The 16,369-nt window shown below is 39.9% G+C and overlaps 1 protein-coding gene across 2 annotated transcripts in view; it reads right to left on the bottom strand.

The window, feature by feature from the left end:
- The window catches only part of LOC128660201 (patched domain-containing protein 3), a 144,883-nt gene that overhangs the window by 28,498 nt on the left and 100,016 nt on the right, over positions 1-16,369 (bottom strand). For both annotated transcript variants that reach the window (XM_053713902.1, XM_053713901.1), the window contains exon 4: positions 2,111-2,256. In XM_053713902.1, coding sequence (XP_053569877.1) covers positions 2,111-2,256 — 146 coding nt within the window. The remainder of the gene's footprint in view (positions 1-2,110; positions 2,257-16,369) is intronic.

Below are 16,369 nucleotides of genomic sequence, written 5' to 3'. Positions count from 1 at the left end.
AAGCTAACAAAATAAAGAATAGTAATGATGAACATTTAAACCTTTAGGTAATGTGTCCGATCTGTATATCCATTGGGATTCTCTTTTCAATAATTCATGAACCCTGTCTCCCCCATCTCAAAATGGGGGGATACTATGTATCAACATCGTCCTGATCATTTATTTTTTTTGTGGTTCGCAAGCCTCTCCCTGAAGGTGGTATTGTTTTCTGATATAAAACCCCCCCACATATGCAGTAAGATGTACATGTGAGTCTGTGACAGATGTGATACGTTTTTGTATTATATGGATGATGAAATATAGATCCTGTTATTAGTTGTTACAAGTTACACAGCTGCCACATCTAAAACAACCAGGTTCGTTGTGCTGCTCTGGAATCTGTTTTTTTTTTTTACCAGCTAGCTTTTCAGGCTACGCCTCCTATCAAATGCCAGTTCTTAGTAGTCAACATGTTGTGTATTGTTGAACTTCCTGGAGTATAGGTTGTAATATAATTAATGTTGTTACTTTAGTTATATATCAATGATTTTTGATCAAGAGAAATCATTTCATGGAGTACTTGTTCTTTTTCTTTCTTCCTATATCCATGCAAGATACATTTTTCTCGCATGGTATAGAGTTTACTTTTTTCTTTTATCTTCTTCCCTGTTTTTGCGAATCACACGTAAGAATTGTGTCCTGATAATGCTGAAACATCACTACTTTCAGAATATATATATATATGAAATACCATTTATATTTTTGTAACAGTATAGGAGATGTCACTAGAGAAATGTCTAGTGTGGTGTTTAATGTTGAAAGCTGAGCAGAAGTTATATGCAAGGGAGTGGGATAAGAGGATGAGGAGGCTGTATGCAAGGGAGAGAGGGGCTTGAGAAGGGTTGAGACGATAAGGAGTCTGTGTGTAACAGACAGAAGGTGAAGAAGACGCTGTGCATTAGAATGGTATAAGAGGGTGTGAAGTAGACTGTGAAGAGACGGGTGACGAGGAAGCTGTGTGAGAGGGTGAGGAGGATAGTGGATATAAGGGAGATGGGAAGAGAGGTTGAGGCTATATTTGAGGAGGGAGGGCTAAAGGAATGAGCAAAAGCTGGTAGGTGAGGGTTACTAGGACTGAGAGGGTGAGCAGGGTGTGAAGGAGAGGTTGATAAGAAGATACAAAGTTAGGAGTGAGAAGTAAAGAAACAAGTGGTGCATTTGGGGGAAATGGAGGTTAGAGTGTGAAAGTAGAAGATGAGGAGGTGGTTGCATGCGAGGGAGAAGGGGAATGGAAAAGCAACCAGGGGGTTATGTAAGGGAGAGTGATCTTAGATGATGCAGATTATACTATATATCATATGTGAAGATGTCATCAACAATGCCATGTTGGATGTCATCAGCAATGTCATTTATGATGTCATGCAAAGTTCCCTAGAGGGATAGAGGGAGTAGGGCTGTTTAAGTTAAGAATGTCCTTGCATTTATATGTTTGATAGAAAACTTAAACTCTGCTTTTAATTTTTTATATATATATATATATATATATATATGTGTATATATATGTGTGTGTATATATATATATATATACACACACACACAAACAGACACATAAAGGGAAGTGCTTAACTAGGAATGAACAATCTCTCAGTATCTTGTTGGGTCACCACCTCAGAGCAGCCCCTTTAGCCCAATTGTGCTTTTTACAGCAGAGAACTTTACAGAAGTATATCAGCCTGATCCCGCCTAAAAAGGATGGTTCAGTCTTGAAATACTAGTTAATCTTCCTCTGAACATGGAACATGGGAATCACAGATGATCGTTTCAGATTTCTGTTAGCCTTGTCAGTGAGTTGCAGCCATACCCTTCTAGACACATTAGGCAGGTAGTCTGTGTCTGGTTCCCCCATCACAATACAAATATACATGGATATACACAGAAAGTGGTAGCTTGCTTGGATTGTTAACAGTTACCCGCTGCCTGGTTCTTGACCTAGCCTTTGTTTTACACTTTTTCTGTTTCAGGTTATGCTGCTGTATAGTTTAAAAGGAATTACCACCATGTAGATTCTGTAAGATTAATACAAATATTTACAGTTTTGTAATTGTTTGTGTTGAAACTTTTAAGCACTTACCTAGAATAAGAAATGGGGCATTGGCTACTGTTATGACAAAGGGAACTCCACAAAATAGTAATAGACCAAAACTACTCAGCACGGCTAATCCAGATGAAATCACTCCAAATGCTGCAACCCAAACTTTATTTCTTACAGAGTCAAATCTAAAAAAAAAAAAAACACATTCAAATAAAAAAAAAAAAAGTGAAGGCATATTGCACCAGCATATCCATAGAAAAGCATACATTTTTATTGAAGGGAAATTTTAATTTAATAATTCAAATTCTAATTAAAATGCATAAGAATATTTTTAAGATGCATCATAAAAAACATAGTGATAGATTGCTAATAGTATGCTATAGTGATAGGAGTGCTTATTCATTGCATGCCCGTAAACGGCAAATTCAACCATTTATGGGTGCACGATAAATAACCGGCCATTATAATTAGCGCTCAGAAAATTAATCAGAGATCAGATCTCTGGTTAATTTTCTAAATGTCCCCCAATTGCCCACAAAATAAAGTGGTATTTTAAAAAAATATATATATAACTGCAAAAAGTGGCAGGTGTGGGGTGTTAGAAAAAAAAGTTCCTTTACATTGCAGTCTATGGGGACTGTGTGTTTTTTGTAAATATATATCTTCACCAGATTATATGAGACACTCCAAGTTCCCAATGATTGATGTAAGCCACTGCTGCAACATTATCTGAAATTAAAGTTCCCTGCCTGAGGGTGGGACAACTCTAAAGGGCCCTAAAGAAGTTCCAGAATATTGATTGGTAACCTTGCCTCCTGAGGAGACCAAACCCCCTGCACCTTTAGAGGCCCCTTGGACAAGAGATTGGTGAGTCTGCCACCACCACAAAACCAATATCTTATCTCCTGATCGACTAGGATCTTCTGGGAAGCAGCCACCATCAGACCCACTATGTCCATTTATTCAGTTATTGAGCAACCGTAGGAAGAAGAGTGTGCTGAAATCAAATAAACACATTTTGCAGCTTGGTCCTGCATTCTTTTGTCAGAGCAAATTAGTGAGAAAACTCAAGTTTGAGGAACAAGAGAGCTTTTTTGTAAATATATGCACCAACTGTGCAGAGATGTGCAAAGCACCTGAAGCAATGCCTCTGTATGATTCACATCCTGTTGAATCGAGAATGCCTAGACCAGTGCATCATCCAAGTAAGGCACTAATGAGATGCCCTGAGATTGAGCCGCCATCAGTAAGACTCCCAATACCGTGGTGAACACCCATGGGGTAATGCCTGTCTAGGAAAGCAAACCTGAGGAATTTCACGTAACCTATGAGTTTGAATATGCAAATAAGCACCTATGGCAGACATAAACTAACCTTCTTGCACTAAAGGAATAATAGTACTAATGGTTTCCATCCTGAAGGGGGGAACCTTCATGAATTTGTTTAGAGATTTTATATACATAATAGGATAAAAGGTAGGAGTAGGATCCCTCCTTTTTCCTACACAGGATAGCAAAACCCTTGCCATTATTTAATCTCAGGCAATCTAGGATAGAAGAACACTCTTTCAAGAAAATCTGTATCCAAAGCTGATTTTGTATTCCTGAGATACAATCTGTAACACCCAAGGGTCTGATACAGACCTTTCACATGCCTCCTGAAACAGCATCAATCTGCCACCTACCAGAGTGGGGGATACACCTTTATGTTGACTTGGAGGCCAAGTGTGCTGGCTCCAAGGGCCTGCACTAAAGGATCTTCTCCGTTAGTGCAGTCCCTGAAAGCCGACATGCTAAGCCTCCTATTATTGCAGTCATGACTCTGTGAAGAAGAGGACAGGATTAGTGTGGCTCTCCGGCATGCTAAAGGTATTTTAACTTTTTAAAGGAAACAAATGAATACTAACAAATTTGTCATTATTCATTAGATTTCTTTAAATTTTGCGCTGCATTTGTTCTGATATTTGTAAAATTAAAACAATATAAATATACGTGTTTCGTTAACAAATTTGTAACAAAATATATACACATGTCTAGTGCCAAGAATCTCTTAAAGAGTAGCACACTGTAGATCATGGTATTGGTAGATAACTCCACATTTCACTGCTCTGTCAACTCTGGTTAAGATGCTCTACAATTTTCAATTTTTTCTTCTCTTACATGTGTAATCCTGAAACTAAGGGGCAGATTCTCTTTCACTGTTTCATTAAACTTAATTAGAAAATGTTATTCGCTATGTAATACGAGTGTGTGTTTTGTATTCTCTTTTGTGTTTGTATATGTTTATGATCTTTATTTTGCAAAGGCACATAAAATTAAGTGTAACTTATTTTATAATTAGACAAAGATGCTAACAAATGGAAATATAGTACAAATTCTAAATTTATCATTTGCAAATATAAACGTAGATTTTCACACAAAAAAAGTCTTGCCAGAGTTTTATTCACAAAATAACATTTCACAAAATATGTATTGATAACAAAAAAACATAATTTATGTAAGAACTTACCTGATTCATTTATTTCATATTGGCAAGAGTCCATTAGCTAGTGACATATGGGATATACAATCCTACCAGGAGAGGCAAAGTTTCCCAAACCTCAAAATGCCTATAAATACACCCCTCACCACACCCACAATTCAATTTAACTAATAGCCAAGTAGTGGGGTGATAGAAAAAGGAATAAAAAGCATAAAAAATGGAACTGGAAATATAATTCTGCTTTATACACAAAAAATAACCACCATAAAAAGGGTGGGTCTCATGGACTCTTGCCAATTTGAAAGAAATTAATTTATCAGGTAAGTTCTTACATAACTTATGTTTTCTTTCATGTAATTGGCAAGAGTCCATGAGCTAGTGACGTATGGGATAGTAATACACAAGATGTGGTACTCTACAGAAGAGTCACTAGAGAGGAAGGGATAAAAATAAAAAAAAAACAATTTATGCTTACCTGATACATTTATTTCTCTTGTGGTGTATCCAGTCCACGGATCATCCATTACTTGTGGGATATTCTCATTCCCAACAGGAAGTTGCAAGAGGACACCCACAGCAGAGCTGTAATATAGCTCCTCCCCTAACTGTCATAGCCAGTCATTCGACCGAAAACAAGCCGAGAAAGGAGGAACCATAGGGTGCAGTGGTTACTGTAGTTTAAATTTAAAAATTACCTGCCTTAAAATGACAGGGCGGGCCGTGGACTGGATACACCACAAGAGAAATAAATTTATCAGGTAAGCATAAATTGTGTTTTCTCTTGTAAGGTGTATCCAGTCCACGGATCATCCATTACTTGTGGGATACCAATACCAAAGCTAAAGTACACGGATGAAGGGAGGGACAAGGCAGGAACTTAAATGGAAGGAACCACTGCCCGTAAAACCTTTCTCCCAAATATAGCCTCCGAAGAAGCAAAAGTATCAAATTTGTAAAATTTTGAAAAAATATGAAGCGAAGACCAAGTCGTCGCCTTGCAAATCTGATCAAAAGAAGCCTCATTTTTAAAGGCCCAAGTGGAAGCCACAGCTCTAGTGGAATGAGCTGTAATCCTATCAGGAGGTTGCTGTCCAGCAGTCTCATAGGCTAAGCGGATTAAGCTTCTTAGTCAAAAAGAAAAAGAGGTTGCCGAAGCCTTTTGACCTCTCCTCTGTCCAGAGTAGACAACAAACAAAGCAGATGTTTGACGAAAATCTTTAGTAGCTTGTAAGTAAAACTTTAAAGCACGGACCACGTCCAAATTGTGTAACACAAGGATGGAACAACAATCTCTTGATTGATATTCTTGTTAGATACCACCTTAGGTAAGAACCCAGGTTTGGTACGCAGGACTACCTTATCCGTATGAAAAATCAGATAAGGAGAATCACATTGTAAGGCAGATAGCTCAGAGACTTTACGAGCCGAGGAAATAGCTACCAAAAAAAAGAACTTTCCAAGATAAAAGCTTCATATCTATGGAATGAAGAGGTTCAAACGGAACTCCTTGAAGAACCTTAAGAACCAAGTTTAAGCTACATGGTGGAGCAACAGGTTTAAACACAGGCTTGATTCTAACTAAAGCCTGACAAAATGCCTGAACGTCTGGAACATCTGCCAGACGCTTAACTAGCTGACAATCCTTTTTCCAAACCTTCTTGGAGAAAAGATAATATCCTAGCAATCCTGACCTTACTCCATGAGTAACCCTTGGATTCACACCAATAAAGATATCTACGCCATACCTTATGGTAAATTTTCCTGGCGACAGGCTTTCGTGCCTGTCTTAAGGTATCAATAACTGACTCGGAGAAGCCACGCTTTGATAAAATCAAGCGTTCAATCTCCAGGCAGTCAGCCTCAGAGAAATTAGATTTGGATGGTTGAAAGGACCCTGAAATAGAAGGTCCTGTTTCAGAGGCAGAGACCATGGTGGAAAGGATGACATGTCCACTAGATCTGCATACCAGGTCCTGCGTGGCCACGCAGGTGCTATCAGAATCACTGATGCTCTCTCCTGCTTGATCTTGGCAATCAGTCGAGGGAGCAGAGGAAACGGTGGAAACACATAAGCCAGGTTGAAAGACCAGGGCGCTGCTAGAGCATCTATCAGTGTCGCCTTGGGATCCCTGGACCTGGATCCGTAACACGGAAGCTTGGCGTTCTGGCGAGACGCCATGAGATCCAGTTCTGGTTTGCCCCAATGATGAATCAGTTGTGCAAATGCCTCCAGATGGAGTTCCCACTCTCCCAGATGAAAAGTCTGACGACTTAGAAAATCCGCCTCCCAGTGCTCTACACCTGGGATATGGATAGCTGATAGGTGGCAAGAGTGAATCTCTGCCCAGCGAATTATTTTTTAAACTTCTAACATCTCTAGGGAACTTCTCGTTCCCCCTTGATGGTTGATGTAAGCTACAGTCGTGATGTTGTCCGACTGAAATCTGATGTACCTCAGAGTTGCTAACTGAGGCCAAGCCTGAAGAGCCTTGAATATCGCTCTTAGTTCCAGAATATTTAATGGAAGGAGAGACTCATCCTGAGTCCACAATCCCTGAGCCTTCAGGGAGTTCCAGACTGCACCCCAACCTAGAAGGCTGGCATCTGTCGTAACAATTGTCCAATCTGGCCTGCGAAAGGTCATACCTTTGGACAGATGGACCCGAGATAGCCACCAGAGAAGAGAATTCCTGGTCTCTTGGTCCAGATTCAGTTGAGGGGACAAATCTGTGTAATCCCCGCTCCACTGACTGAGCATGCATAGTTGCAGCGGTCTGAGATGTAAGCGGGCAAACGGCACTATGTCCATTGCCGTTACCATTAAGCCGATTACTTCCATACACTGAACCACTGAAGGGCGCGGAATGGAATGAAGAACCCAGCAGGAATTTAGAAGCTTTGATAACCTGGACTCCGTCAGGTGAATTTTCATTTCTACAGAATCTGTCAGAGTCCTTAGAAAGGAAACTCTTGTGAGTTGGGAGAGAACTCTTTTCCTCGTTCACTTTCCACCCATGCGACCACAGAAATGCCAGTACTACGTCCGTATGAGACTTGGCAATTTGGAAGTTTGACGCCTGTATCAGGATGTCATCTAAATAAGGGGCTACTGCTATGCCCCGCGGCCTTAGGACCGCCATAAGTGACCCTAGAACCTTTGTAAAGATTCTTGGGGCTGTAGCTAATCCCAAGGGAAGAGCTACAACTGGTAATGCCTGTCATAAAAGGCAAACCTGAGAAACCGATGATGATATTTGTGTATCGGAATGTGAAGATAAGCATCCTTTAGATCCACTGTAGTCGTATATTGACCCTCCTGGATCAGTGGTAGGATGGTACGAATAGTTTCCATCTTGAACGACGGAACTTTGAGGAATTTGTTTAAGATCTTTAGATCCAAAATTGGTCTGAAGGTTCCCTCTTTTTTGGGAACCACAAACAGATTTGAGTAAAAACCCTGTCCCTGTTCCTCCTTTGGAACTGGATGGATCACTCCCATAACTAGGAGGACTCGTACACAGTGTAAGAATGCCTCTCTCTTTATCTGGTGTGCAGATAATTGTGAAAGGTGAAATCTCCCTTTTGGGGGGGAAGCTTTGAAGTCCAGAAGATATCCCTGGGATATAATTTCCAACGCCCAGGGATCCTGGGCAAAGAGTGAAAGTCTGCCCCCTACTAGATCCGTTCCCAGATAGGGGGCCGTTCCTTCATGCTGTCTTAGAGGCAGCAGCAGGCTTTTTTACCTGCTTACCTTTTTTCCATGTCAGGTTTGGTCTCCAGACCGTCTTGGATTGAGCAAAAGTTCCCTCTTGTTTATTATTAGAGGAAGTTGATGCCGCACCTGCCTTGAAGTTTTGAAAGGCACGAAAATTAGACTGTTTAGATTTGGACCTGTCCTGAGGAAGGGCATGACCTTTTCCTCCAGTGATATCAGCAATAATCTCCTTTAACCAGGCCCGAATAGGGTCTGCCCCTTGAAGGGAATGTTAAGTAGCTTAGATTTTGAAGTCACGTCAGATGACCATGATCTAAGCCATAGCGCTCTGCGCGCCTGTATAGCAAAACCAGAATTCTTAGCCGTTAGTTTAGTCAAATGAACAATGGCATCAGAATAAAAGAATTGGCTAGCTTAAGTGCTCTAAGTTTGCCAAGTATGTCATCCAATGGAGTCGCTACCTGTAAAGCCTCTTCCAGAGACTCAAACCAGTACGCCGCAGCAGCAGTGACAGGGGCAATGCATGCAAGGGGCTGTAGGATAAAACCTTGTTGAATAAATATTTTCTTAAGGTAATCTCTAATTTTTTATCCATTGGATCTAAAAAAAAAAAAACACAACTGTCCTCGACAGGGATAGTAGTACGCTTTACTAGAGTAGAAACTGCTCCCTCCACCTTAGGGACTGTCTGCCATAAGTCCCATGTGGTGGCGTCTATTGGAAACATTTTTCTAAAAATAGGAGGGGAAGAGAACGGCACACCTGGTCTATCCCATTCCTTATTAATAATTTCTGTAAACCTTTTAGGTATTTGGAAAAACATCAGTACACACCGGCACTGCAAAGTATTTATCCAGTCTACACAATTTCTCTGGCACTGCAATGGTATCACAGTCATTCAGAGCAACTAAAACCTCCCTAAGCAACACGCGGAGGTGTTCAAGCTTAAATTTAAATGTAGAAATATTAGAATCAGGTATCTTTCCTGAGTCATTAACATCACCCACTGACTGAAGCTCTCTTTCCTCAGCTTCTGCATATTGTGAGGCAGTATCAGACATGGTTCTTAAAGCGTCAGTATGCTCTGCATTTTGTCTCATCCCAGAGCTATCTCGCTTACCTCTAAGTTCAGGTAGTCTGGCTAATACAGCTGACAGTGTATTATCCATGACTGCCGCCATGTCTTGTAAAGTAAACGCTATGGGCGCCCTAGATGTACTTGGCGCCATTTGAGCGTGAGTCCCTTAAGCGGGAGTCAAAGGGTCTGACACGTGGGGAAAGTTAGTCGGCATAACTTCCCCCTCGTCAGATTCCTCTGGTGATACATTTTTTAAAGACAGAAAATGATCTTTATTGCATAAAATGAAATCAGTACATTTGGTACACATTCTAAGAGGGGGTTCCACCATGGCTTTTAAACATAATAAACAAGGAGTTTCTTCTATGTCAGACATGTTTATACAGAATAGCAATGAGACTAGCAAGCTTGGAAAACACTTTAAATCAAGTTAACAAGCAAATATAAAAAACGGTACTGTGCCTTTAAGATAAACAAATTTTGTCAGAATTTGAAAAACAGTGAAAAAATGCAGTAAATCAAACGAAATTTTTACAGTGTGTATAATAGGCTAACAGAGCATTGCACCCACTTGCAAATGGATGATTAACCCCTTAGTTCAAAAAACGGATCAAAAAAACAAAATAGACGTTTTTTTAACAGTCACAACCAACTGCCACAGCAAGCTGTGGCCCTACCTTCCCCAATAAACGACTTTGGAAAGCCTTTGGGCCCTTTAGAGATGTCCTATAGCATTCAGAGGGCCTTTGAGGGAAGCTGGATGTCACAGTTTGTAATTTTAACTGCACCAACTGTAACTTTTATACTACAACAGTGGAAATTGTTTCTAGTCAAAATTTAAGCCGGCCATGTGGAAAAAACTAGGCCCCAATAAAGTTTTATCACCAAAGCATATATAAAAACGATTAAACATGCCAGCAAATGTTTTATATTGTAAATATCATAAGGGTATTACCCCTGGGAGTAAGCATGATACCAGTCATTATTAAATCACTGTATTCAGGCTTAACTTACATTAATCCGGTATCAGCAGCATTTTCTAGTGTTTTCCATCTCTAGAAAAAATTATAACTGCACATACCTGATAGCAGAATAAACTGCACGCCATTCTCTCGCTGAAGTTACCTTATCTGTGTAATCCCCTCAGACATATGTGAGAATAGCAATGGATCTTAGTTACAACCTGCTAAGATCATAGAAACCTCAGGCAGATTCTTCTTCTATTTACTGCCTGAGATAAAATAGCACAACTCCGGTACTATTTAAAAATAACAAACTTTTGATTGAAGAAAATAAACTAGATATATTTAACCACTCTCTCCTACAACGTCCTTACTTGTTGAGAGTTGCAAGAGAATGACTGGGTATGACAGTTAGGGGAGGAGCTATATTACAGCTCTGCTGTGGGTGTCCTCTTGCAACTTCCTGTTGGGAATGAGAATATCCCACAAGTAATGGATGATCCATGGACTGGATACACCTTACAAGAGAAACAGCCATTTTCCGCTGAAAAAATTAAATTCACATCCAAAAAAAAAAAAAAGCTTTTCTCATAATTGAAAAGAAAAAACTTAAAACATAAGCAGAGGAATCAAACTGAAACAGCTGCCTGGAGAACTTTTCTACCAAAAACTGCTTCCGAAGAGGCAAATACATAAAAACGGTCAAATTTAGTAAATGTATGCAAAGAAGACCAAGTTGCTGCTTTGCAAATCTGATCAATTGAAGCTTCATTCTTAAAAGCCCACAAAGTGGAGACTGATCTAGTAGAATGAGCTGTGATTCTCTGAGGCGGGGCCTGACCCAACTCTAAATAAGCCTGATGAATCAAAAGCTTTAACCAAGATGCCAAGGAAATAGCAGAAGCTTTCTGACCTTTCCTAGAACCAGAAAAGACAACAAATAAACCAGAAGTCTTTCTGAAATATTTAGTAGCTTCAACATAATATTTCAAAGCTCTTACAACATCCAGAGAATATAAGGAATTCTTAGGATTAGGACACAAAGAGGGAACAACAATTTCCCTATTAATGTTGTTAGAATTCACAACTTTAGGTAAAAATTTGAATGAAGTCCGTAAAACTGCCTTATCCTGATGAAAAATCAAAAAAGGACACTCACAACAAAGAGCAGATCATTCGGAAACTCTTCTAGCAGAAGAGATAGCCAAAAGGAACAACACTTTCCAAGAAAGTAGTATAATATCCAAAGAATGCATTGGGGCATATGTATCAAGCTCCGTATGGAGCTTGATGCTCCGTGTTTCTGGCGAGCCTGCAGGCTCGCCAGAAACACCAGTTATGAAGCAGCGGTCACAAAGACCGCTGCTCCATAACCTGTTTGCCTGCTCTGAGCAGGCGTACACACATCGCCGGAAATCAACCCGATCGAGTACGATCGGGTTGATTGACACCCCCTGCTGGCGGCCCATTGGCTGCGAGTCTGCAGGGGGCGGCGTTGCACCAGCAGCTCTTGTGAGCTGCTGGTGCAATGCTGAATACGGCGAGCGTATTGCTCGCCATATTCAGTAATGTCTGTCGGACCTGATCCACACTGTCGGATCAGGTCCGACAGACATTGATAACTAGGGGCCATAGGCTCAAAAGGAGGAGCCTGTAAAGCATTTAAAACCAAATTAAGACTCCAAGGAGGAGAGATTGATTTAATGACAGGCTTGATACAGACCAAAGCCTGAACAAAACGGTGAATATCAGGAAGCTTAGCAATCTTTCTGTGAAATAAAACAGAAAGAGCAGAGATTTGTCCCTTCAAGGAACTTGCAGACAAACCCTTATCAAAACCATCCTGAAGAAATTGTAAAGTTCTAGGAATTCTAAAAGAATGCCAGGAGAATTTATGAGAAGAACACCATGAAATATAAGTCTTCCAGACTCAATAATCTTCCTAGAAACAGATTTACGAGCCTGTAACATAGTATTAATTACTGAGTCAGAGAAACCTCTATGACTAAGCACAATGGGGCCTATCTATCAAGCTGCAGTTATGAAGCAGCGGTCACAAAGACCGCTGCTCCATAACCTGTCCACCTGCTCTGAGCAGGTGGACAGGACCTGGACAAGTACCTGGCAAGTTTCTTGTTTAGATGGGAAGCCATCATATCTATTTCTGGAAGACCTCACATCTGAACAATCTGAAAAAAACACATCTGGGTGGAGAGACCACTCCCCCGGATGTAAAGTCTGACGGCTGAGATAATCCGCTTCCCAATTGTCTACACCTGGGATATGTTCCGCAGAAATTAGACAAGAGCTGGATTCTGAACAAGAAAGTATCTGAGATACTTCTTTCATAGCTAGGGGACTGTGAGTCCCACCCTGATGATTGACATATGCCACAGTTCTGATATTTCTGTCTGAAAACAAATGAATAGTTCTCTCTTTAACAGAGGCCAAACCTGAAGAGCCCTGAAAATAGTACGGATTTCTAAAATATTGATTGGTAACCTCGCCTCTTGAGATTTCCAAACCCCTTGTGCTGTCAGAGATCCCCAGACCACTCCCCAACCTGAAAGACTTGTTACATTCCAGGTTGGACAAACAAAAGAGTCCCCTTGAACTATATGATGGTGATCTAACCACCAAGTCAGAGAGAGTCAAACATTGGGATTTAAGGATATTAATTGTGATATCCTTGTATAATCCCTGCACCATTGATTCAGCATACAAAGCTGAAGAGGTCTTATATGAAAATGAGCAAAGGGGATAGCGTCCAATGCTGCAGTCATGAGACCTAAAACTTCCATGCACATAGCCACTGAAGGGAATGATTGAGACTGAAGGTTTCGACAAGCTGAAACCAATTTCATTCTTCTCTTGTCTGTTAGAGACAGAGTCATGTACACTGAATCTATCTGGAAGCCTAAAAAGGTGACCCTTGTCTGAGGAATCAAGGAACTTTTTGGTAAATTGATCCTCCAACCATGTCTTTGAAGAAACAACACTAGTTGATTCTTGTGAGATTCGGCAGAATGTAAAGACTGAGCTAGTACCAAATAAGGAAACACCGCAATACCCTGTTCTCTGATTACAGAAAGTAGGGCACCGAGAACCTTTGAAAAAAATCTTGGAGCTATCGCTAAGCCAAATGGAAGAGCAACAAATTAGTAATGCTTGTCTAGAAAAGAGAATCTCAGAAACCGATAGTGGTCTGGATGAATCGGAATATGAAGATATGCATCCTGTAAGTCTATCGTGGACATATAATGACCTTGCTGAACAAAAGGCAGAATAGTCCTTATAGTCACCATTTTGAAAGTTGGGACTCTTACAAAACGATTCAAAATTTTCAGATCCAGAACTGGCCTGAATACATGTTCTTTCTTTGGGACAATGAAAAGATTTGAATAAAACCCCAGACCCTGTTCCTGAAACGGAACTGGTATGATTACCCCTGAAAGCTCTAGATCTGAAACACACTTCAGAAAAGCCTGAGCCTTTACTGGATTTGCTGGAACGTGTGAGAGAAAAAATCTTCTCACAGGAGGTCTTACTCTGAATCCTATTTGATACCCTTGAGAGACAATACTTTGCATCCCCTGATTTTGGACAGAATCTGCCCAAATGTTTTCGAAAAATTTGAATCTGTCCCCCACCAGCTGAGCTGGAATGAGGGCCACACCTTCATGCAGACTTGGGGGCTGGCTTTGGTTTCTTAAAAGGCTTGGATTTATTCCAACTTGAAGAAGGTTTCCAATTGGAATCAGATTCTTTGGGGGAAGGATTTGCTTTCTGTTTCTTATTCTCTCGAAAACAACGAAAACGATTAGAAGCTTTAGATTTACCCTTAGATCTTTAATCCTGCGGCAAAAAACTCCCTCCCCCCGTGACTGTTGAAATAATTGAATCCAACGGAGAACCAAATAAATTGTTACCTTGGAAAGAAAGAGATAGTAATCTAGACTTAGATACCATGTCAACATTCCAATATTTGAGCCACAAAGCTCTTCTAGCTAAAATAGCTAAAGACATAGATTTAACATCAATTTTGATGATATCAAAAATAGCATCACAGATAAAATGATTAGCATGTTGAAGCAAGCAAAAAATGCTAGACAAATCAGGATCTGTTTCCTGTTGCGCTAAGCTTTCCAACCAAAAAGTTGATGCAGCTGCAACATCAGCTATAGATATAGCAGGCCTAAGAAAATAGCCAGAAAATAAATAAGCTTTCCTTAGATAATATTCAAGTTTCCTATCTAAAGGATCCTTAAAAGAAGTACTATCTTCCATAGGAATAGTAGTACTATTGGCCAGAGTAGAAATAGCCCTATCAACTTTGGGGATTTTTTCCCAAAACTCCAATCTAGCTGCTGGCAAAGGATACAACTTTTTAAACCTAGAAGGAATAAAAGAAGTACCAGGCCTATTCCATTCCTTATAAAATCATATCAGAAATAGCATCAGGAACTGGAAAAACCTCTGGAGTAACCACAGGAGGGTTATAAACAGAATTTAAACGTTTACTAGTTTTAGTATCAAGAGGACTAGATTCCTCAATATCCAAGGTAATTAACACCTCTTTTAATAAGGAACAAATATACTCCATCTTAAAGAGATAAGTAGATTTGTCAGTGTCAATATCTGAGGTAGGATCTTCTGAATCAGATAGATCCTCATCAGAAGAGGATAATTTAGTATGTTGTCGGTCGTTTGAAATTTCATCAACTTTATGAGAAGTTTTAAAATACCTTTTATGTTTATTAGAAGGCGGAATAGCAGACAAAGCCTTCTGAATCGCATCAGCAATAAAATCTTTTATATTCACAGGGATATCATGTACATTAGATGTTGAAGGAACAACAGGCATTGTACTAGTACTGATTGATACATTCTCTGCATGCAAAAGCTTATCATGACAACTGTTACATACTACAGCTGGAGATATAATCTCTGCTAACTTACAACAGATACACTTTGCTTTGATAGAACTGTTATCAGGCAGCAGGATTCCAACAGTTGTTTCTGAGGCAGGATCAGATTGAGACATCTTGCAAATGTAAGAGAAAAAAACAACATATAAAGCAAAATTATCAATTTCCTTATATGGCAGTTTCAGGAATGGGAAAAAAATGCAAACAGCATAGCCCTCTGAGCATAAAAAAAGGCAAGAGGCATATAGGAAGTGGGGTTACAATAATTAAATTATTTGGCGCCAAGTATGACGCACAACGCAAATCTTTTTGGCACTTGCAACATCCGGAAATGACGCAACTCGCGTCATGGCAGGCGCAACCTTGTGCAAGGAAACCTGGCGTCAACTAAGACGCCGGAAATGACGAATTTGCATCACCGAACGTACCTTCGCACCAAAAAATTCTCACGCCAAGAATGACGCAATAAATATCAGCATTTTGCGACCTCGCAAGCCTAATTTTTCCCACAAAATTTAATGGAAAAGCAGTCAATTTGAAGAAAAGACTATACCCCAGGTCAGAAAAAATAACTTCCTAAATATGTTTCCCAATTTTGAAACTGATAGTCTGCAAAAGGAAACAGACATAAACCTGACTCATGGCAAATATAAGTACAATACATATATTTAAAACTTTATATTAATACATAAAGTGCCAAACCATAGCTGACAGTGTCTTAAGTAACGAAAACATACTTACCTAAAGACACCCATCCACATATAGCAGATAGCCAAACCAGTACTGAAAAAGTATCAGTAGAGGTAATGGAATATGAGAGTACATCGTTGATCTGAAAAGGGAGGTAGGAGATGAATCTCTACGACCGATAACAGAGAACCTATGAAAAGATTTCCTGTGAGGAAAACCATAGAATCAATAGGTGATACTCCCTTCACATACCTATGACAAACACTGTAATCCGATGAGGAATTGGACTTCAAAATGCTGAGAAGCACATATCACAGAAGAAAATCAAGCCCAAACTTACTTCACCACCTCCATAGGAAGGCAAAGTTTGTAAAACTGAATTGTGGGTATGGTAAGGGGTGTATTTATAGGCATTTTGAGGTTTGGGAAACTTTCCCCCTCCTG

Source organism: Bombina bombina, chromosome 5 (assembly GCF_027579735.1).
Source record: "Bombina bombina isolate aBomBom1 chromosome 5, aBomBom1.pri, whole genome shotgun sequence".
Lineage (NCBI taxonomy): Eukaryota > Metazoa > Chordata > Amphibia > Anura > Bombinatoridae > Bombina > Bombina bombina.
The sequence above is the reverse complement of the archived record's forward strand: the minus strand, read 5'-3'. Positions and strand labels throughout refer to the sequence as shown.